At 35.6% G+C, this 24,952-nt stretch overlaps 1 protein-coding gene across 1 annotated transcript in view; it reads left to right on the top strand.

The window, feature by feature from the left end:
* Positions 1–24,952, top strand: part of LIN7A (lin-7 homolog A, crumbs cell polarity complex component) — a 145,541-nt gene that overhangs the window by 30,885 nt on the left and 89,704 nt on the right. Inside the window, exon 2 of the mRNA XM_004053624.4 lies at positions 18,064–18,182. Coding sequence (XP_004053672.1) covers positions 18,064–18,182 — 119 coding nt within the window. The remainder of the gene's footprint in view (positions 1–18,063; positions 18,183–24,952) is intronic.

Here is a 24,952-nt window from a genome sequence, read left to right as displayed (position 1 = left end):
CATTGTTCTTTCCTTAATGTTATAATGCATTTTCGAAGTAAGTGGATGACAATGAAAGGAAGATTTGAATCAAGATAGTAGGTTAAGCACATATGTCCTTATTGCCTCCCATTCCAAACATCACAGCTGTCAAAAAGACATAAAGCAAATAATACATGTTAAAAGGCACTGGAGATAAAAAGGGTGTTACTGCACACAAAACATTTTGAAGAATTTCTGAAAGATAGCACACAATAAAATCAGACTGATGAGTGAAAATAATGGTAATTATCACCCACAGTAAAATTTATTAAGCATTTACTGTGTGCCAGGCACAATGCTAAGTATTTTCATGTATTCTCTTATTTAATCCTCAACACACACACACACACACACACACACACACACACACACACACACAGAGCACGCACTCTGAGGTATGTTCTATTATGATCATTGTTTCACTGAAAATAAAACTTAGGTTGGTTGAATTGTCTGAAAAGACACAATTTGCAAATACTGAATTGAGATTGGAGCCAGGAAGTCTGATCTTTGAGACACCCTCCTAATTATCTGTCCTGAAAACTTAGCTTCCCCACCTTTCTAGTTCCTAGCTCCTTTCTTTTTTGTTTTGCTTTGTTTTTTTCCGATTTTCATTTTAGGTTCAAGGGATGCATACGCAGGTTTGTTACATGGCTACATTGCGTGTCGTTGGGGTTTCGTTTACAGATAACTTTGTCACCCAGGTAATCAGCATAGTACCCGATAGGTGGTTTTTCAATCCTCACCTCCTCCTGCCCTGCACCCTCAGGAAGGCCATGGTGTCTAATGTTCCCTTCTTTGCGTCTGGCTCCTTTCTAATCACTGTGTCAAGATGCCACAGTGATTAGACAGGAGCCAGACACAAAGTGTGGTTCTTAGAAAAAGGAACCCCAAAGCATGAACCTGAGAAAGCAAGTGCAAGGCAAACCCCCCAACCCCTGACGAAAGCAAGAAAAACCATAAACTCAAAGACAACAGGTGAAAGAGAGTCCTGGATCAAACACTTGATAACTGAATTGGAATCACTAGGTGAATCCACTCTATCTTCTCTCACTTCTCTACACTGAGAAACAGCAGCACTTGTTGCTAGTTAAAGCCCCAGCTTTTTCTCTGAAGTATGACATGCAAATAGTAGAGTGAGAGCTGAGATAGGAAAAGAGGCATAGCAATATTCTCAGACACTTTTCAAAGGCCTGGAGTAACTGTACTGTCACACCCAGTGACAAACCAGCTTTTCATTTTTCCTTGAAGTACACTCCATTCTTTAGACACCTGCACACCTAGTCCTAGAAACAGGTTCTTATTATTAGAAACTGTATCTACTGACAAGAGAATGAAAATACCAATTTTATTATGGAGGTATACAATTTAATCTAAATCTTTAAGTACAAATATTAAATAAAAACAAAAAAATACTAGCTCTTTGAGGACTTCCCATCTTTATGAAAGAACTTATCTAAAATAAATTATCCCCAAGAATATAAAATTAATGGAATGATTTGATTATATGCTTTAGAAAATAAATACCAGAGACAACCAAGAAAATAATAAGCTGCTATGAAAAAGAGACAATCATAAAAAGAAAGCTTGAAAATGAAGAAATAGAAAATGAAATACTAGGAAAAAGTTAACACAAAAATACAGCAATATAATATTAAAATATCAGTCAAAATAGAATTCAAGCCAAAATTAAATGTGAAAGAGTGATATTTAACTTAGAGAAATGTTACCAAGATGCCATTAGCATCCTAAACCTAGAGCCAACTATGTACCTAGCCCCATAGCTTTGAAATACATGTGTATGAGGCAAAAACTGTTAGTGGGAAAAATTAGCAATTCAACCAGTTTCTCAAAGATTGCCAGCTCAAGGAGATAAAATAAAATAAGGCTATTTGAGACTTCATTAAGTCATTTAACAAGCTTTAGCATATATATTATATATGTTTGTGTCTGTATTATCTATTATTTTTAAACATCTGTGGATGATTTACCATATGTAACTCCAAAAATGCTATTAAAATCCAAAATGAGAAATAACACTGATAATTTTCTCTGACCAATGTATAACAAAATTAAAATATAAAATGCTGAAGTATAATCTTCTTAAAACCATATGCATTGGGAGGCTGAGACAGGAGAATTGCTTGAACGTGGGAGGCGGAGGTTGCAGTGAGCTGAGATCACGCCACTGCACTCCAGCCTGGGTGACAGAGCCACACTCTGCCTCAAAAGAAAAAAAAATCCTTGGAAATTTTAAAATTATAAACAACACTTACTTTAAAGAAGATATCAAAATTAAATGGTAGAAAGAAATGATCTCTATATGAGATGTCACTAGATTGAAATTGTGAATAAATGTAGGATCATTAAAAGACACACATACACACAGACACTCAGCTAGTCAAACTATAAAGAAAAAATACAGATAAAAACAAGTAATAATAAGTAAATGATCATGGAGCAAAAGATGTTTCAAAAAACTAATTGCTGAATCTTTGAAAAAATGTGAATAAAAATTTCCACACCTGATCTCATGTACACAAGCTTTGTTTCATGCACAAAACTATTAAAAATATTGCATAAAATTACCTTCAGCTACATGTATAGGTATATATGAAGCATAAAAAAATTCATGATTAAAATTGGGTTCCATCCCCAAGACATCTCATTATGTATATATAAATATTCCAAAATCAAAAATATCCAAAATCTGAAACACCTCTAGTCACAAGAATTTTGGATTAGGGATATTCAACCTATATTCAATTGTGTGTGTATACCACATTTTCATGTATTATTCAGTCTTGAAAAATAAGAAAATCCTGTCACCTGCAACAACATGATGGATCTGAAAGACATGATGTTAAGGGAAACAAGCTACACAGGAAAACAAATACTGCATGATCTCATTTATGTGTATAATAAAATCCATCTCATAGTAACAGGGACTATCATGGTAGTTACTAGAAGGTGGGGGCTAGGGAGATTTAGGTCAAAGGATACAAAATTTCAGATAGAAAAAATAAGTTTAAGAAATTTATCATTAAACGTGGTGACTTTAATTAGTAACATTGTATAGTGTTCTTGAAAATCACTAGGAGAGTAGATTTTAAGTGTTCTCACCATAAAAACATGAATAGCATGTGAGGTGATGCATATGTGGATTGGCACAGTTTGGCCATTCCATAGTATGTGCATGTTTCATAACATCACATTGTATATAATGTGTGTGCAATTTTTTTTGTTGATTAAAAATAAATAAATTTTACAACTATATGCTCTTATTTAAGCTAAAATTATTAATTTAGTTATATTATTTTGAGTTATTTTCATAAGTTTTCATTTTAATTTTAGAAAAACAAAAGCTTAGTGATGGTCTTGCCCACATAGAAAAAAGTTTAAAAGATTGTTATAAACATAGAAAAATATCTAAAGTCTAGGACTAGGATTTATACTTACTCTATAAAATCCCAAAATGCTCAAAATCACTAATCATCAGATAAATACATATTAAAGCCACAGTAAGATATATCATACATCAGTCAGAATGGCTACTATTAAAAAGTCAATAAATATAACAGATGTTGATGAGGCTGCAGAGAAAACAGAACATTTATACATTGTTGATAGGACTGTAACTTACTACAGCTTCTATGGAAAACAGTATAGAGATTCCTCAAAGAACCAAAAATAGAACTCTACTACTATTTGATCCAGCAATCCCACTACTGGTTATCTACAAAAAGGAAAAAAAAATCTTCATAACAAAAAGATACCTGCAATTGTATGTTTATCACACAATAGCAAAGATCAACCTAAGTGTCTATCAGTGAATAATTGGGTAAAGATAATGGGGTATATATACACCATGCAATACTATTCAGTCATAAAAAATAATGAAATCATGTCTTTTGCAGCAACATGAATGGAACTGGAGGCCATTAAGTGGAACAACTAAGAAACAAAGTCAATACCATATGTTCTCACTTATAAGTGGGAGTTAAAATAATGTGTACCCATGGACATAGAGTGTGGAATAATAGACACTGGAGACTTGAAAGGATAGGAGGGTGGGTGATGAAAAATTACTTAATGGGTACAACATACATCAACCAGACAATAATAGCTACACTAAAACCCCAGGAATCACCACTATTCAATATATCCATGTAATAAAATTGCACTTGTGCCCCTTACATTTAATTTTTTATCTCTCAGTTGTTTATTTATTTTATTATTATAAAATAAAGTACTCCACTTGGTTTTTAATGTTTTAATGTTTTGATAATGTTTAAATATTAAAGCAGTACATTTCTTTGATGGCTAGTCTGTTTGTCATAGATAGCTTTTATTATTTTGAGGTATGTTTCTTCAATGTTTGTTGACTAGACATTGAAGAAACATACCTCAAAATAATAAAAGCTATTTATGACAAACCCACAAACAACATCATGCTGAATGGGCAAGAGGTCAAACCATTCTTGAGAACCGGAACAAGATAACAACACCCACTCTTACTGCTCCTACTCAACATAGTACTGGAAGTCCTAGCCAGAGCAACAGGCAAAAGAAAGAAATAAAAGGGATCCAAATAGTAAAAGAAGAAGTCAAACTATGTATCTTCAGTGACAATATGATTCTATACCTAGAAAATCCTAAAGACTTCTGCCAAAAGTCTCCTAGAACTCATAAATGACTTAAGTAAAGTTTCAGGATACAAAGTCAATGTACAAAAACCAGTAGCCTTTCTATACACCAACAATGTCCAGACTGAGAGTGAAATCAAAAACACAATCCCACTTACCATAGCCACAAAGAAAATGAAATACCTAGGAATACAGCTAACCAAGGAAGCAAAAGATCTCAACAAGGAGAACTACAAACCACTGCTGAAAGAAATCAGAGATGGCACTAATAAATGGAAAAACATCCCGTACTTGTAGATTGGAAGAATCAATATCATAAAAATAGCCACAGTGTCCAAAGCAATTTACACATTCGTTTCTATTCGTCTCAAACTACTAATGACATTCTTCACAGAATTAGAAAAAAACTATTCTAAATTTCAAATGGAACCAAAAAAAAGCCCAAATAGCCAAAGCAATCCTAAGCAAAAAGAACAAATCTGGAGGCATCACACTACCTGACTTTGAACTATACCATAAAGCCACATTAAACAAAACATTTTGGTACTGGTACAAAAAAAAAAAAAAAAAAAAAAGACACATAGACCAATGGAACAGAATAGAAAACTCAGAAAAAAAGCCACACACCTACAATCGTCTGATCTTCAAAAAGGCTGGCAAAAAAAAAGCAATGGGGGAAAGACACTCTCTTCAATAAATGGTCCTGGGTATAACTGGGTAGTCATATGCAGAAGATTGAAGCTGGACCCCTGCCTTTCACTATATACAAAAATTAACTATAAATAATCTTTTATACTGCCCTGTAGTGATAATGTTCTCAACAAAATAGATGTACTATTCACCATAACAACTTCTGCAAACATCAAGCTTTACTTTGCCCTCTAATTACCCCTTAAAGATGTAGATAGCACCATACTAACCTCATCATACAACTCTCAAAGTAATGAAGAAAACGGATGACAGTATGATATAGTAATGATAAGGTAAAAGAGGAAACATTATTAAGGAGCTTTACAGCAGAATTATATATCAAAGTGTCAGTTTAGATTAAAATATTCATCCATTTGCTAGTATAGGATGTATTTGAGGACAGGAAAAGTTAAATTTGTAGTTTCTTTATAACAAACTCTCCAAAAACACCCAGACAAATTGATGGGGTGTCTCTTCAGCAATTTCCTGATAGGTTTTCTCTTCCAATTCCCTGAACACTATAAAAGGGAACTGGGATTTACTGATAATAATTACAGGGAAAAAAGTCTCTCAATTTTTACAATGCGCACAGATGGAACGCTACCAATATAAAAGGTAGTTTGTTTTTTATGTACTAAGTTAGGGAAATATTACAACTGGTATATATTTGTGGCTTGCATTTTAACATGCCAGCAATAATTATTCAACTTATTGAGAGATCATTAGACCGATAAGAAATTAGGGAAGAAAAGGTAAAATACATAGACTTCGAATTAAATTAAACTTGAAGCTCTGTGAAAGGTGTTCTGTTTTTTCACCTAGCTGCATCTAAAATCAATTGAGGTCATAGATGGAATGTAAATAAGGAATAGTGTGGATGGACAGGATGGGAAGCCAGCAGTGCACTGTTGAGTTATATCATATTGCTAATCTGTTACATAGTGGTTTTATTTTATTCCTACAGCTGTACTTCTAGTGTACTTAATTAGGTAGTGCCTAAGTGCCCATCATATTCATTTTCTAAAAAAGTTTGTCTGCATGTGAACTGTTGTAGTTTGGACAATGTACTTTAAAATATCTTCCCCAGAAAGCTTAAAAAATGACTTCCCTAAAAATTTTCATAAGTGCTAATAAAATGAACTCCAATCTATTTTCAAGTCATACCCTTCGGTTCTTTTCTGCTTCACTTAGACAATTATATTTAATCATTATAAAAAGATGGAGTCCAGTTCCCTAAATCCTCATCTTCTTAGAATTCATATTTGTAAGAATTCTAAATGTTGTTAAATAGAGTTTGACATGGTATCATTGTTAACTAGTGAATACAAATACTTACATAAATAGAATATGAAATTTTGATTTAATACAATCAATTCTATTCAACAAACAATCTTGCCAGACATAACACATACTCTAAAATTAACTACACAATCTGCCATAAACGAATCCTCAGCAAATTAAAAAACCAACATCATATCAACCACATTCTCAGACCACAGAACAATAAAAATGGAAATCAATACTAAGAAAATTGTTCAAAACCATACAATTACATGGAAATTAACCTGCTCCTGAATGACTTTTGGATAAACTATGAAATTAAGGCAGAAATCAAGAAATTCTTTGAAACTGATGAGAACAAAGATATACCAGAATTTCTATGACACAGCTAAAGCAGTGTTAAGAGGGAATTTTATAGGGCTAAATGCCCACATCAAAATGTTAGAAAGATCTCAAATTAACAGCCTAACATCACACCTAGAGTAACTAGAGAAACCAGAGCAAACCAATCCCAAAGCTAGCAGAAGACAAAAAATAACCAAAATCAGAGCTGAACTGAAGGAAATTCAGGCATGAATAAGCAGACAAAAGATCAACAAATTCAGGAGCTTGTTTTTTGAAAGAATAAGATAGAAAGCGTGCTACCTAGACCAATAAATAAAAAAAGAGAAGATCCAAATAAACACAATTAGAAATGACAAAGGGGATGTTACCACCATCTCCACAGGTATACAAAAACCCATCAGAGAGTACTATGAACAGCTCTATGCACACAAACTAGAAAACCTAGAGGAGGGAGGCGGAGGCGGGCAGATCACGAGGTCAGGAGATGGAGACCATCCTGACTAACACGGTGAAACCCCATCTCTACTAAAAATACAAAAAGTTAGCCCAGCATGGTGGCGGGCGCCTGTAGTCCCAGCTACTTGGGAGGCTGAGGCAGGAGAATGGCGTGAACCTGGGGGCGGCGCTTGCAGTGAGTGGAGATCGCGCCATTGCACTCCAGCCTGGGCAACAGAGCGAGACTCGATCTCAAAAAAAAAAAAAAAAAAAAAAAAAAAAGAAAAGAAAACCTAGAGGAAATGGATAAATTCCTAGAAATATACAACCTCCCAAGATTGAGCCAGGATGAAATTGAATCCCAGAACAGACCAATAGGAAGTTCTGAAATTGAATCAGTAATACACAGCATACCAACCAGAAAAAGCCCAAGATCAGATGGATTCATGACCAAATTTTCCCAGATACATAAAGAAGAACTGGTACCATTCCTACTGAAATTATTCCAAAAAAATTGAAAAGGAGGGACTCCTCCCTAACTCATTATATGAGGCCAGCATCATTCTGATACCAAAACCTGGCAGAAACACAACAACAAAAAAGAAAACTTCAAGCCAACACCCTTGATACACATAAATGCAAAAATCCTCAACAAAATGTAAACAAACTAACTCCAGCATCACATCAAAAAGTTAATCCATCACGATCGGAAAAGCTTTATCCTTGGGATGCAAGGTTGGTTCAAATGTACACAAATCAATAATTGTGATTCACCACATAAACAGAACTAAAAACAAAACCCATATGATCATGTCAATAGATGTAGAGAAGGCTTTTGATAAAATTAAACATCACATCATGCTAAAAACCTCCAACAAACTGGGCATTGAGGAAACGTACTTCAAAATAATAAGAGCCATCTATGAAAAACCCACAGCCAACATCATACTGAATGGGAAAAAGCTGGAAGCATTCCTCTTGAAAATGAGAAAAAGACAAGGATGCCTTATCACCACTCCTACTCGACATAGTACTGGATTAGCCAGAGCAATGAGGAAAGAGAAAGAAAGAAAAGGCATCCAAATTAGGAAGAGAGGAAGTCAAACTATCCCTGTTTACAGACTATATAATTCTATACCTAGAAAACCCCATAGACTGTGTGCAAAAGCTCTTTGATCTGATAAACAACTTCAGCAAAATTTCAGGATACAAAATCAATGCGCAAAAGTCAGTGGCATTTCCACACACTAACAACATTCAAGCTGAGAGCCACATCAAGAATGCAATCTCATTCACAACTGCCACAAAAAGAATAAAATACCTAGGAATACAGCTAACTAGGGAGGCAAAAAGATCTTTACAATCAGAATTACAAAACACTTCTCAAAGAAATCAGAGATGACACAAACAAATGGAAAAACATTCTCTGCTCATGGATAGGAAGAATCAATATTATTAAAATGGACATACTGCCCAAAGCCATTTACAGATTCAATTATATTCCTATCAAACTACAATTCTTCACAGAATTAGAAAAAAAAAACTATTTTAAATTTCACATGGAACCACAAAAGAGCCCAAATAGCCAAGGCAATGCTAAGCAAAACAAAAAACAAAAAAGCCACAGAGCTGGAGGCATCACAGTTCCTAACTTCAAACTATACTATAAGGCTATAGAAACCAAAACAGCATGATAGTGGTGCAAAAACAGACACAGAGACCAATAGAACAGAATAGAGAGCCCAGAAATAATGTTGCACACCAACAACCATCTGATCTTCAACAAAGTTGACAAAAACAAGCAATGGAGAAAGCTTTGTATTCAATAAATGGTGCTGTTATAACTGGCTAGCCGTATGCAGAAGATTGCAACTGAACCCCTTCCTTACACCACATACAAAAATCAACTCAAGATGGACTAAATACTTAGATATAAAACCTAAAATTTTAAAAACCCTGAAAGATGATCTAGGAAATAACATTCTAGACATAGGTTCAGCAAAGACTTCATAATAAAGATATCAAAAGCAATTGCAACAAAACCAAAACCTAACAAATGGGACCTAATTAACTTAAAAAACTTCAGCACAGCAAAAGAAACTATCAACACAGTAAACAAACAACTTACAGATTCAGAGAAAATATTGGCAATATTTTGATTTTGCAAATAATAAATCAATATTTAATATTTGACTTAATGCAATCAATTATATTCAATAAACAATTTTTTTAAATTTTTTTGAGACAGTCTTACTCTGTCGCCCAGGCTGGAATGCAGTGGCACGATCTTGGCTAACTGCAACCTCCGCCTCCCAGGTTCAGGTGATTCATCCTCCTCAGTCTCCCGAGTAGCTGGGATTACAAGCGCCCACCACCACGCCGGCTAATTTTTCTATTTTTAGTAGAGATGGGGTTTTGTCATGTTGGCCAGGCCGTTCTCAAACTCCTGGGCTCAAGTGATCCACCCACCTCAGCCTCTCAAAGTGCTGGGATTACAGGATTACGCATCCGGCCCCAACAAACAATTTTCAGGTGTCTGCAATTGTCACGATTCTATGCTGGACACCAAAATTGATAGGAAACAGGTGTTCTAGTATTTAGCCTAACAAGGGCAGGCAGTAGATTGTTCAACTTCCTTCAGATGTGTAAAAACAGATTACATTTTTGGGAACAAGAAAAAATAAAATAAGCTAATTTCACTGGGATTAGGAATAAGGCTATAGTTGGCTGTAAGGATGTAAAAACATATGTACAAGATTAAATACAAAAGTGAGGTAAAAATACAGAATAAAGGAAAGACATCAAATATAAAGGAAAGACATCAAATAATAAGGAGAAAAAAATGAAAGCTGAAACAGAAAGGAAGGTAAGACTTGATTTCATGATGTCTCGGGTAGTAGTAGGCAAATCAAACTTCAGTTTTAGCTGTTTAGGAAAGAAAATAAGAAGGATTTTAAAAAAAAACAGGAAAGAAGAAAAAGAAAAAAATGCTAAATATAGTTCCTAGGAAAACTGGGAATGCATTACTGACTTTAACCACATAACAGCAATTGTTTAACAAAGAAGGCTGTATCTTAAGCTTTGTATACCTAAAGATTTGCTTACTGGGTAGGTAATCAATTTCAAATGAAATAAGTACCTCCAGAGAATCTCTTAAGAACTATAGTTTTTCATTTTGTATCATATATTGTTCGTTGCAGTAGGTCTGACAAACACTTTGAGCAGTCAATGCCAGGATTTTGTCATTATATAAATTCATGACTCTAGTATTGTCAGACTTTTTTTGTGATACACTTCAGTGTTGTCCCAAATCCCATGATCATTTAGTTTTTGATAACAAATATAAAGTTGGGTATTTTCAATAGCATACTGAGTAAATTTTTAAAATTTGAACACATTTAACTTGAACCAGTTCTTCTTTGGGTTTGCCAATTAGTCTGCATTTGAGGAACGCAGCAAGTTGTTGGCAGATTAAAGCAGAGATGAGGGTCAGATGAGTAGGACACATTGATTGTCATGTCTCATTAGTAACTTCTAAATTGACAGTTTCCTTTCATATCGCAGTGATAGAAGTACAAAGCATTATTTACCATTTATTTTATGTTGTTGGTACACATGCACTGTCGTTGTATTAGATTTTTAAACTGAACATTATTTGGTAAAATTTTTAGGCACCTCAAAAAACTAGTAATAAGTCAGTAGCCAGTGTTATTTATTTACCAGAACATCACTGTTACTATCGCTTGTCGCCTTGATTACAGTGTTCCACCAACACTGGTTTTGTCTGACCTTCCACATGTAGGCTTACTCCCTCACTTTAGCATCTCTGCCCTTTCTGTCCTCCTGTCTGGATGCTCCTTCTTTGGATCTTTACATGGCTGACATTTCCAGTCTCAGTCCAAAGGTCATTTTCCAGACCTTTCCCAGATTGGCTTCCATGACGATCTTAATCAAAAGACCACTGTAGATTATTCCAGTGTCTCTATAGCATCAATATTATCGCAGAAACCTAGAAAAGCACCTTTAAAGTCACCTGCTCTCCTGGCAGCTAGCTTGTATTTGGTTGAAAGCCATAGATAACCAAATAGTGAAGCATATATTTTTTCTCACGGACAAGAATCATGGGTTTGGACAGTTCAGGGCTAGTACAACAGCTCAGTGAGGACATTAGGCCTGTGTCCTTTCCTTCTTCCTACTCCACCATCCTTAGCACATGGCAGTTATCTTCGTGATCACAAAATGGGAGTTTTACCTCCAAGGCACTTCAAGGCATTGTATCTGTCAAAAGAAAGTGGAAAGAGGAAGGGTGCAAAGATGAAAATGTTGAAGGCTTATGCCAGCAGTTTGTCCATTTCAAAGGCCTTCCTGGAAGCCATACCCAGTGACTTTACACTTAAAACAACTTGGCAAAATTGCAGTAGAGTCTGGAAAAAGAAGTGCATTCTCTTTTCAGTTTCTGTAGTAGAAGATGGCAAGCAATTAGAGGGTTGTGGATGGCTTTGGGATAGATAATTCATATTGTTAGCTTGAGTGCTCAACACATTTTGTGGAATTAGTGAACAGTAACTTTAAATGACCCAGCTGCATCATTATCCATGTTCCAGCTTTGGATGCGTCATAAGTCAAATTCCACAGTCTAAATGTCAATCGAGTTCATGAAAACTCATCATTAGAGAATGAAAAATTAATTGAACTCCTTTAGATCACTGTAAGCTCATCCCTTTTAAATTCTAATATTTTTAAGTTCCAATATTTTATTCTTGTTTTTGTTTTGTTTATAATGTTCCAGCTATTTTGAAGGAAGTCTTTTGACAATGTGGCACTTTACTATCAGGCATTTGATGATGATGTGATCATCTTTCAGTGATCCACTGTTATCACTATAAACACATTGGTAATACTATAATGTAATATGAGGCTTTCGGCAGTGTTATAACTGTTTACCCAAGCTCACAATGGTCCACGTTGCAGTATCTAAAAAATAAATTTGCCATATCTTTATTATTTTATTTTGAATCCCTTTTCTGTGGCAGGGTAGAGGAATAAACAAGAGCAGAGACACTGGAGTCAAACACAGCTGGTTTTGGATTCTGGCCTCTCCATTTGTTAGGTGTATAGCTTTGGGCCAGATGATTCATCTTTCTGAGCCTTAGTTGTTTTTATTTTTCTTTAACTGTGCGATATAAATAATAGTAATCTCTTGATATAATAGTAAGGATTTTACATGGTGATCTAAGTAAGACAAGTAAGCACTGAATAATGATGGCCATTAACTCATTTTGTTCTGGACCATGTATTAAACTCAGTGATCTGTAGAGTGCATTTGTGAACCACTTCCTGCATCAGAATCATCTGAGATGAGTACTAAAAGAACAGATTTTAAGGCTCCACCTCTCCCTCTTTTTAATCTCAATTTTTAATATCCCCTTATCTGTAGTTTTGCTTTCTGTGGTTTTACTTTCCAAAATTTCAGTTACCCTCAGTCAATCGCAATCCAAAATTATTAAATCGAAAATTCTAGAAATAAGCAATGAATAAATTTTAAATTGTGCACCATTCTGAGAAGTGTGATGAAGGTGTGAGGGAGTGTGAGGGAGAGCAAAGGGGCAAGTGTAATATGCAAGTATTTGCCTCATGCATTGGGAGAGTGGTATTCATCAGAGGTGGCAGACAATAGGAGGAGTAGGTTCTAGGAAAATAATCCTTCTTGCTTTCGTTGTGCTTACCTGGCAGCCTCCCCAGTTCTTATCTAATATTCCTCTTGATCTGAGTTATACCAGTAAACCCAAACTTCTCTGTTACTAATCAAACGTGATAGAAGAGTTTCATAAAACAAGCATCAGGAGGTTCTGAACAAGAACCTAAGGGAACTGTTATAAATAAACTACACACACTTTATTCTAATGGATTTAAGAATAAAAGTATGTTGCTGACTCGAAGCCTTCTTTTGCTTCCTTCTGGAACCTAGCCTTGCAGGTTTCTGATATTCTTATAGAACTTAAGGGAATCAGAATTCTGTTTAAAACTCCAGCCTCATATCCATTTATCACTCCCACCTATTTGTTTCCAAAACGGCTAGGCCTGGCTGGAGGAACTTGATCTCTCCCACTTCTGGTTTTCAGACTTCCGTTGGCTTTTACCACCTGCTGTGTATCCCTGACATTATACTGCAAGACTCCCTTGGAGGGGTACCCACTAGATGGCTTAAGGGGTACCCCAAGATGGTTTAGGCTCCATTGGGCGCTGCTTTTTAGCTGTCTCCCTCTGCTCAGACAGAGAGGGCAAGTGGGTCACCAAGTTCATTGCCTATGCCACGAGGAAAGAGATGCTAGCCTCCCTTCTTTCAGGCATGCCCACTAGCTACAATTGTTTCTGTCAGAGCCTTCCTTACTTAGTTGTTGGAAGAGAAGCAAAAGACCCAGTACTGTGTCAAATTAATGATTTAACAATTCTTGAATTTTCTCTTATCTCCCAATGACCTTTTATGAGGACTGGGAAAGGCCTGTGGTGTAATAGAAAAGGGTTGGCTCAGCTTTTATAAGTCTTAATGGAGACATGTCTGGTTTCCTTGATGGCTCTTTTTTGAACAATATTTTTCTCAGCTTTTGATGGTCTTAGAAATCATATGGAAGCTAAAAAACAAAAATTTAAAAAACAACAACTTGTTTAGTAGATTCCACTCCTAGAGATTTTGGTTTAATTGGTCTGTGGTAGTAGGTCAGGTTGAAAAACTTCACAGGTGATTCCAATGAGCAGCCTTTGCTAATGACCTCCTTAGCACTAATTGCTGTCATCTGTGGGCTTTTATGAATAATTCTGAAACTCCTCAAAGAATCCCATTCAGCACCATGTTACACACTGTATTAAAGAATAATAGAGAGTACAAGAGTTTCTGGAATTCTGGAATGAAAGAAACCTAAAAAAATAATTTCGTTCACTTTTCTCTCTCTGGGGTCTGTAAACTAACAATCACTAAGAATCACTTTGAACTTGTGCTTAAAAGGCATATTCCGGGGTCTTATCCTCACACCTTCTGAATCAACATCTCTCAAATGGGGTAAGGATTAGGCACCTGCATTTCAATAAGCTTTTCTGGGTGATTCTTAAACACATTCGTGTTTAGAACCAATAATATGTAGCAGAGGTTCTCAACCCTGGCTGTGTATTAGAATCACACAGGGGCTTTAAAATTACCCATGCGAACTAGAGCAGTGGTCTCAACCTTGGCTGCACTTTAGCATCGCCTGAAGGGCTTTAAAAAGCCCCATGCCCAGCCCCCCACTCTGTGCCAATCACATCAGAAATTCTCCAGGTGGGACCGACCTAGGCATTTGTGTTTTTTTAAAGCCTCTCTGGTTGATTTTAATGTGCAGTTAAGGTTGAAAACCACTGTTCTGGAGATTCTGGTTTAATTTGTTTGGCATAGGTCTCAGGCATTAATAACTTCTAAATGCACCCTAGATAATTTCAATGCACAGCCCAGGTTGAGAACTACTAAAAATATCCAAGATAGTATCATTTTCAATTTTGCTGGACTTCACCCAGTGTAGTCTCTAATTCTCTTCAGCCTGCAGATTTAGGCTTGCCTTTCTCTCCTAGTCCAGATCCAAGCAAGGCTTAACCAAGGCTGATAATAATCTGGAGTTCTAGATTCATGAGAAGTTACAGGTTCACACAGACATAGACCTCTAACACCTGCCTTCCTGAACCAGTCTCATCAGTTAATCTCTCATTCATTCAACGAATATGCATTAAACACATGATATTTGTTAGGTATTCTGCATTTTAGGAACATGGGATGATATGTGCCAAGACACAGGGATGTGGAATTCTGTGGATGCAATGAATGAGATATTTTGTTTCTGACATCTGAAGAAGTGTATACATTCACAGAGATAAAGGAGGGAGATGTACGTGCAAACAGAGGGTAGTAATTATTATAATAGATGAGTGAACAAAGAACTGTGGAAATGCAGACATGAGAGCAACTGAAGCTGCTTCAGAGAGTCAGGGAAGACATTGTTGAGGAGATGGTTTTTAAGCCAAGTCTGCCCTTATATGGCCTTAAACACCCACCATGATGTGATTTCTATCTACCTCTTCTCTCGCCACTCATCTCTTGCTACTCTCACCCTGTTTTCAGCTTTAGCTATAATAAACGCCTTTTATTTCTTTGAATATCCCACACTCTCTTAACAAGCCTTTGATCTGCATTTATTCCCTTTGTCTTGAACATTCTTCCCTCCTTCTCCACTTACACCTCCTACCTAGGACTCTGCTTAGCAGTTATTTCCACAAATAGATCCTCCCTGACTTCTTTGATGATGATAAATGTCTTTGTTATACATCCATGGACAAGCCTGTAGTGCTTCATTTATAGAACACACCCACTTTATTGCATGTCTGTGACCCCTGCCCCTCAAAGACCCGTGAGTTCCGTGAAAGCAAGAGAAAGGGGCTATCTCCTTCACCACTGTCTCCTGTGCACAGCCCAGGGCTAGCACTACTGCGTAAATGAATGAATTGCATTTCAGGAACAGGTGATGACATGTGCCAAAACATAGGTGTGGAATTCTTTGGCATGTCCTAGAAATAGCAAAAATTTGGGATGGCCCCACTGTAGGATGGACAGGAGGAAGTGTTCTGAGATGAGCGAGAAGAAGTCGGCTGTTAAGGGCCTTATATGTAACCCTAAGTGCTCTGAACTTTACTCTGTAGGAAATGGGAAGCCAGGGAAGGTTTTATGTGCAGGAGAGTAATAATTAGGTTTACCATTCAGGATAATTACTATGGAAGCAATGTTGGCAGATGGACTGAAAAAAGAAGACTAATTTAAAGGAGATCAGTTAGGAGATGTTCCAGTACTGCAAGTGAGAAATGATGAAGACTTCTGTGAGAGTGATAGGGCTCTTTACAAAAGGCAATTCCAAGATAGAATCTACCGCACTTGCCGACTATCTGTATGCAAGGGGAGTGTGAAAAACACCATAGTTTTGCTTGAGAGGATGGCTTGTTTGGGGGAAGAAATTTTTAGAAATATGGAACAAAGGAAAAGAAGAGCGAGTTTTAGGGGAAAAAAAATGAGCTCTGAGAGTTCCACGCATCCATGGGCATCTAGGTAGAATTTTTGTCTCTGTTGTTGTTTTAAAGATAGGGTCTCACTCTGTCTCCTAGGCTGGAGTCCAGTGGTGCAATCATGGCTTACTGCAGCCTAGGTAGAGTATCTTTTGCAGTTAGAAATGCATAAAAGTGTCTGGTTTTGTCTAGTTGACTATGTAGACTTCCTGTTTATGTACTAAAAGACAGACTTTGGAAACTGGCAGTGTCACATTGATTTAATGATTTGTGCTACTTTGGCCCACGATTGGCAGTCAAAATGACTACTTCAAAGACAGTCCCCATCAAAGTCACTTTTTGTTATTTTATTCAGTTAGATACTTACACCTATGCTAACCCCACCCAGATTCTGAGGTGCTAACAATTTTATTGAAGGTGGCTGTGCTATTATATTTCTTTCTCATTAGATTGCGAGCTTTGAAAGGGAGTATCATACTCTTGTTAAGCTGGCACCAAGCATTAATAACAGAAACTCAAAATACTAGATGGATGAGTGAATGGATAAATTTATAAGCTGATGGCAGGGATGTGGGACGCTTTCTGGAGCTAGGCACTTAGGAATCGAAAATCTCATGTCCTATAACATAAATGCCTAAGTGGCTTTTCAGTGAGTTATTTACTGTAGTGACAAGGGTAGAAGAGATCACCCATAAGTATTTTTAAATGACTCTTTATTGAATTATTTTCTCTTGGCAATATGAAATAATCCAGGGAATTTTAAATTTTATGTCTATAAAAGACTACATGTTTCTTGATACATTAACCTTTGATATTGTTAAGTGAAAGAGAAGCATTTAAAATAATTGTTATTGAAAACTCTTGCTTAGTACTGTTCTAAAGGCTGGTAGATGGGCACATGATCAGACTTTTATTTTAGGAAAATAGCTTTGTGGACCATTTGAAGAGGCTGGAGGAGAAGAAATAATTCCAATTGGACAGAGGGGAGATGACGAGGGTCTGAAATAATGCAATGGCAGTGAAATGGAAAAAGTGCATTAATTTTAATCACTATAATATACCATACCCTGAGGATACAATGGTAACCAAACCAGACAAGTTCCCACCCTCAAGAAGTTTATAGGCAAACTGCAGAGATACACAGCAATCCATTCATCATAGTAATACATGTAACATTGTAGCTATGACAAACTGAAATGGGAAAGGAAAAGGAACTGAAAGGAAGCACCTCAGAGGCAAAATTGATGAATTAGTTTTGTTATTGGAGTATCAGAATAAATGATAGACATGTGTCCAACTCTTTACTGACATAATATTCAAATTCATTTGTATGACACAAATTACATGAAATCCCGTCAAAGAAAATGTATGAAGTGACAAATGTGTGGAACAAATTAAAATGACCTTTTACCAAAAGATGAGACCAAAAAGCAATGAATATAAGTTCTGATTATGCAATTTAATTCCACTTGCTTTTCAATGTCATCATCCAACTGGAATAATAGTACTTTGAGCAGATGAGATACAATTTATTCTAGGTTTCTCTATTTCCATTTTTTTTTTCATTCAGATGTTGCAAGAGCAATTGAATTACTGGAAAAACTACAGGAATCTGGAGAAGTACCAGTGCACAAGCTACAATCCCTCAAAAAAGTGCTTCAGAGTGAGTTTTGTACAGCTATTCGAGAGGTATGGCACTAAAATTTTAATAACTAAATTCAGCCATATGTCTTCTTCATAGAAAACATGTCTTCTCTACACAAACAGTTGAAATTGTTAAGATTGGAACTACATTTTAATTTTCCGTTTTTAGCTACTTGGACAGATGATAAAATATAATTTAGCCTGCTAAATTAGATCCAGCCAGGATTTATACATTCATATAAAACCAAATGTTGATCTTCTGGTACCAATGAAGGGACTGCCTAGCAGGTGACTGTTGCATGTAGTCTATGCTATTTAGTGGTCACTTGAAGCCACCTAGAAATTCAGGTAGAAATAGTTATCATTAATGGGGGCTGAGTTTGTCTAAAAAGAACATCTAACTAATTCTCTCCCAGGTAAATCTGAAGTAGTAACCTCCTACTGACTAAACATTACGGTCTAAGGCAATGGAAAATATACAGATAGGCTGGTATGCCTTTCTAGCAAATCTACATTGTAATCCTTTCTTGACTAATGGTTTCAAGAAGACTAAGGTGAAACAAGTATGTTGAAATGACTATTTGAATTTTGTATTGACTTGTGGTGGGATGGACCATTCAACTTATGAATTTAATTGGTTACAAAAGAAGCCACTTGAGATCTACAAGCTATATTGTTTTACTTGGTAACCCATTACTCCTTCCCTGTCAGGAACCAGGTAATAATTCATTAGTTAGAACCTAAAGTCCATAAATCCATTTACCCTGCCAAAATCCTCAGTGATGAATTACCTCCTGTTATTCCCTCCAAAGTCAGTTGAAACCAATGGCTACCTACAGAGTTTATTGTAGCGTAGAGCAGGCACCTCCAATGAATGCTTGTGTTACTCCACCTTTCTCTTTACAACTCTTCTTGTGGCTAATGTATATTCTTTTGCCTCAACAATACTAGTTTAGTCACTAGGCAGGAAAGACCAAGGTAAAGACATACAAAACTTCTCACTACAGATTTAAACTGGTGCCTATGCAATACATGTAAAATTTGACCTTTGCTGGAATGTGTTGACTTATGCTGTGCTTGTGCTAAATATTTATCAGGTGAAGTGTTCGCTATTTAATTTTTGTTAATATTGCACACAACCTAAGTACATAACCATAATAACGTCTCTAAGTTTTAACCTATGAATTTGATTGAAGGCTGTAAGGAAATTTCTCAGCATACGGATTCTTCGGCATTAGCTTCCCCTCAGTGGGAAAGGTATAAAATATCTCAAAACTGCATGAGCGTCCTCTTGATTATGGTTGTCACTCCTGTGCTCACTCTGTAGACCAAGGCCAAATTTCGCATACTCTGTTTTCTTCCTTCACAGAGTGCCATTCCCCCGAAATTTGATGACCAATTTTTTTCCTTTTTAGAGATTCTACCATCTCTTCTATGTCTTAGAATTCTGCTTTCCACAGAAGTAACCACAGGATAGGATACATCAAATATATACCTCTGCTCATTGAGTATGTGGCTTATGATGAATTCAAAGTCTCTACCACCATGGAACTCACAGTCTAGTGGGAGAAAACTATGATAAATATACAATACAATATCAGAGTGACAAGACTGGAGAGAAATAAAGCAGGATTAGAGGGGTCATGTTGAAGCTCTATTATTTAATATGATCAGCAACAAAAGCTAATTAAGTAATGGAACAGTCACAGAAATATCAGGGGTCATAGTGTTCCAGGCAGAAGAAATCACAAGTGCAAAAACCGAAAGCTAATGTGTGTGCAGTAGAATAAGCAAGGTAGGCTCCGTAGAGGTAGCTGGAGAGCAGAACACATAGGCCTGGCAGGCCATATAGTAAGAACATTGGATTTCTTTCTAAGCATGGTAGGAAGCCTCTGGAGAGTTCTGACCTGATTTTATTTGCTTTTGAAAATGTGTGTCTGGATGCTGTGATGAGACTACAAGTGTGAGTACAAAAGTAGAAACAAAGAGAGACTAGTGATAAAGTAGTGAGTAGATTGAGTGAGAGATGAGATGATAGCAACTTGGACAAAGGTGGCAGCGCTGCGAAATGGGAAGCTGTCTGATTCCAGATATATATTTTTGAGAGCAAAGTCAACAGAAATTATTAATGAACTAGATGGCGATATGGGATGTCAAAGAAAGAAGACTCTATTGAATCTTAGGTTTGGGCTTGAACAATTGAATGAATGATGTTATAATAAGGTGGACTAGTTTTGCAGAAGACTATCCAGGAACTCTGTTACGGACATAGTAAGTTGATGATGCTTTTGAGATATCCAAGCAGAGATGTCTAACAGGCATCTAAGTTTGAAGGCTGGGGGAGAAGTTGGGTCTGGAAATGTAAATGTGTTATGGATATCTGTTCAAATAAACACACCAGCCTTTTTGATTTTAGAATTTGCTAAGGAAAATGAGAATGAAATTAAAATGGAAAATAAATATGAGGGCTTTGTATAGGCATTATAAATACATCTAACAAATTCTTCCTATGGTAAAGTGGGTATGTGTGTCATTGGTAGTCCATAGAAGTCTATAACTGATCCATAGACAGTTTGACATTTTCACAGGGAAAGCAGATGATGTAATTTATCTACCTTACATTTTTATAAATTTGAACTAGTAAGATTAATTTTATATTCACAGTAAAGTCCTTAGTAATAATTTTGGTCTTAAAGGCAATGCACGTTATACAGGAATTGTAAAAGATTACTTCATCTTGGCTAACATTTTATGTCATTCATATGATATGGTTTATATTTGCTAAGTTTGGAATTTTCTTTATTATTCTTATTGTGTTGATTTACATTTACTGTGGGAAATAATAATAGTAGCAATATATAAACAACAATTCTGAATGATATTATGAATCTTTCTAGTGAAAAGTTCTTCAATTAAAATATAAAATATGAATGCATGTTGCCAGGCAGGTGAAACCAAATGCCAGTAAAGAAAATTGCAGCTATAAAGTATGATAATAAATGTCTCAAAGTTGCATTATAGTGAGCCTAGAATACTTCCTCTTCTGGTGTCTTGGGTACTGATTGTAATACTGGCAAAAAAAAAAAAAGTTTGAAGTTTTAGTTTTTTATTCAAATAATGCTCAGAATCTTTGTGGTTATCTGAGTTTTTCAGAAATATTTGCTAGTTAATACTTTTCCTTGTGAAAGTTATTAATGTTGTCATGCAAAACAGAGAAAAGAACAAAAATGACAGTGGCATCATTCTTAGTTGCACTCACCAGAGCAAAAACAGACACAGGTCACACTTTTGCCAACAAGATTATAAAACATAAATTATGCTCAAAAAAGCAAGCAGGACAAGCTTTTGCCAAAAATATTTTTATTGCCTTACATAAGTGTAACAGTAGTTATTATTATATGTTGAAATAATTCCATATTTTGCTTTACATTTGGATGAAACCACTGAATCAGCTCCTGGCATATGTGCAGCACCTGTATGAAGAGAATAGTTTGATAAAATTTTATTTTTTTAACTAGAAATAGATGGCCTTAAAAGAGATTTGAAGCTCCCTTAACTATTTTTTTCTATAACCTGTAAGAAAGCATGAAAATATATGCTGAGATCAGTACTGAAGGAAGACCATCTACATACACAACTAAGAAAGGCATTCCTCTATCAAGAAATAACTTACACTTGAATGCAAATCCTCACACATCTTCATGCACAGAATACAGATAGTGGTAAGCAACACTTTTCTTAGTCATGTTTTATTGCTGAAGGATCTCTAAAGACCCCTGATCAATATTTAAATTGCATCTAATCAGTGCAAGTGATTTTAAAGAACATGGCAGAGAAATGGGCTGACACATGATACTACTTTTCTATAATGAGATGTGCTGGCTGATAAGAGCACATTTACACAAGTTTTTGAATGAGAGATCAAATAAATATTTTATGGTACCGATATTCTCCATAAAGATCATTTCCCTGATTTCAAGTGACTTCAAGCTTTAGCTTCATGCTGTATTAATTAGCTAGATTAGCCTAAACTTATTAATAGAGTTGAAATATGACGATTATGAAATGTTGATTTTTTACTAAGAGAATTCCCGAAGACAACTGAATTGCAGTGCAAATAGCTCAATTGTCAAGAATTAGACTTTGCCCCAAAACTTCATGTTCTTTGCACCTCAGAGAAAGAAATCAATAAATGTATAAGTGATCATATTTTAAGAAGACATCTAATACAAACAATACAAAGAATACAGAGTACAAAGGAATTCTTGTGGCAACCAAAGTAATAAAAAAATTAAAAATCTATGTACTATCATCATCTTCCAAGTTGTAAAATATTCATGCTCCTGCTTTTCAGGATGATGTGCTCATTGACCTGGACGATGATGTGCTGCTAACAGTGGTCTGTTGTAAGGACTTACTCTCACATTTATAACTGCTATATGCAGGTTTGAAGCAAAAACGCAGAACACAATGTCATAATCACCAAGAACTGCCTTCTTCGGCTAATCACCAAACTGAATGTTAGTATTTTCTAAAGTAGTAGAACTATAGAATAAGAAAATAAATCAACCCTATATGGAATGACTGTCATTTTGTGATAATAGGATTTCAAAACTGGGCCAGTTCTCTACTTCTTTGTGCATGCTACAGTTGAATTTCTCCATCCTCTCTAAAGCTATCTATGGTTATGATAACTGCTTTAGCCAATCACATGTGAGTGGAAGAAGCTATAAGTTCCACTTCTTCATGGGAGCCTATGAGTAAGTAAATGATTTGCCATGTTCTCTTCCCTTTGCTAGACGACTAGTAATGTTTTATATGATAAATTATCAATCAGTCTGGTTTAAGAACGAGAAAATAAAAAACAGAGACTCTAGATAACCTTTTATGAACATGTAGTCTGAGCAAGAAATAAATCTTTGTTACTCTAAATCTCCAAGACTTAGAGATTATTGTACATCAGCATTACCCAGGCTCTCCTGACATACACAATGATCAAACCAAATTTACTTTGGCAAAAGGTTATAAGCAGTATCAATCCTTTAATTGCTGTAAAACAAAATGATGTTTTAAAACTATGTTGTATAAACTGTGATACATCTTTGAAAACTTATATGAAATTTGTAACCAATATAAGTACCTATAGCCATTAGACGGTTCACAATTTTTAAAATTTTGAGAAACTTAGGTCACAAATTTTATTTGCTTCTTGATTATCTCTCATTTTCTCCTACTTTCATTATTATCTTTATAAAGAGTTTTTTTTTGTCTTATGAACTTAAAGATATAATCAAGATAGGAGAAATATTTGGAGTTTATCCATCTACTGTTCAAGTGCTCCTGGTCCCCAATGAGAATTATTTTTTTGAAGGGAATGGGAATTTTCACCACAATGCCTCCCAAGAGGGCTATGTGGGAAAGGTCACCGTGAGACATTCTGTCAGATCAGAGACAGAAGCTAAGTTCGTAGAGTAGTGTTGTGGTCATATTGACCAAAGTTTGAATCCCAACTTGGCTACCTATTTTTCCCTTCTCTAAAATTGTATTTTTTAGTTTAAAATAATGGACTAATACCACCAGTCTTGCACTGATCCTGCTAATTAAATATCAAGTATGTGCAGCTACCTAGTACAGTGTGTGGTAGTCAATAATTACACAATCAATGGATTTTATCATTATTAAAGAGTAGGATCCCACAGTATCCCTAAGTATGGTGTTTTGATAAGTTAGGGAATGAATAACAGATAGGAAGAGACATGGTGGTTTCCATAAGCTGAATCGAAGAAAACACACAAGACTGGTATATTTATATTCATTACCCCACCATCAATAATTAAAATAAATTGAGCTATTGCACCCTAATTCCACAACCATATGAGAAGTAGCATTACGACACAAGTTTTTGTTCTTGATGCTTTTCAAATTAATGCCTATTAATGTCTTAATCTACTGTGTGGATGAAAACATAGAAGGAAAACTTAATCAGCTTTATGAGAGAGTCAATGCTTGGTTGGGTGATACAACTTAGATTCAGAATTACCCTAAGAAAATACATACTTGGCTCATTAGTGACAATATGAGATAAAATAAGGATAATAGGAGAAAGAGGAACTGGAGGAAGAAAGAATGGGAGAGAGTGAAGGATGAGAAGGAGAGAGGTAGGGAAGAAAAACAGAAGAAGGAAGAAGAAGAGAAAAACAGAAAGAGAGAGAAGAAAGAAGGAAAGAAGGAAGGAGGGAGGGAGGGAAGTAAAGCTGATACTGAATCATAGCTTATTGTAATATAATGGAAAAATGCAGAAAGAATATTGGCAATGGATGGTGACAAATCTGGATTCACATCCTTGCTTGACCACATCATTTTGTAATCTACTGCCAAGTTACTTAATTTCTGTGATCTTGGTTTTGCTTATTCTCTTTTTTAAGATAAAATAAGACAATAATAACTACATAGGATTGTCAGAAAGATTAAATAAAATGAGATAGCGCATTAGATACCTTGACTAATACAGTGCCTAGCTTAAAGAGTTGACGATTAAGAAATTGTAGCTATTGTGGTAAAAATTTTGATGGATTAAGTGATAAAAAGCTAAAATTAGAAATAATAGTTAAGAATCACCATTGTCATTGACTATTATTCTGAGTGGCCTAGCTACTAAAATAAGTCAAGAAAAACATAAAATAGGTGTAAGTATTAGAATGAAAGAAAAATGATAGTACTGTTATTACTCACAGATGATGTGATCATATATGTATAAAATCCAAAAGAATATTTAGAGAAACCATTAGAATTGCATTTCTTTATATAATTTCACT

This window comes from Gorilla gorilla, chromosome 10 (assembly GCF_029281585.2).
Source record: "Gorilla gorilla gorilla isolate KB3781 chromosome 10, NHGRI_mGorGor1-v2.1_pri, whole genome shotgun sequence".
Taxonomy (NCBI): domain Eukaryota; kingdom Metazoa; phylum Chordata; class Mammalia; order Primates; family Hominidae; genus Gorilla; species Gorilla gorilla.
This window is presented reverse-complemented; position numbering and strand designations above follow the sequence as displayed.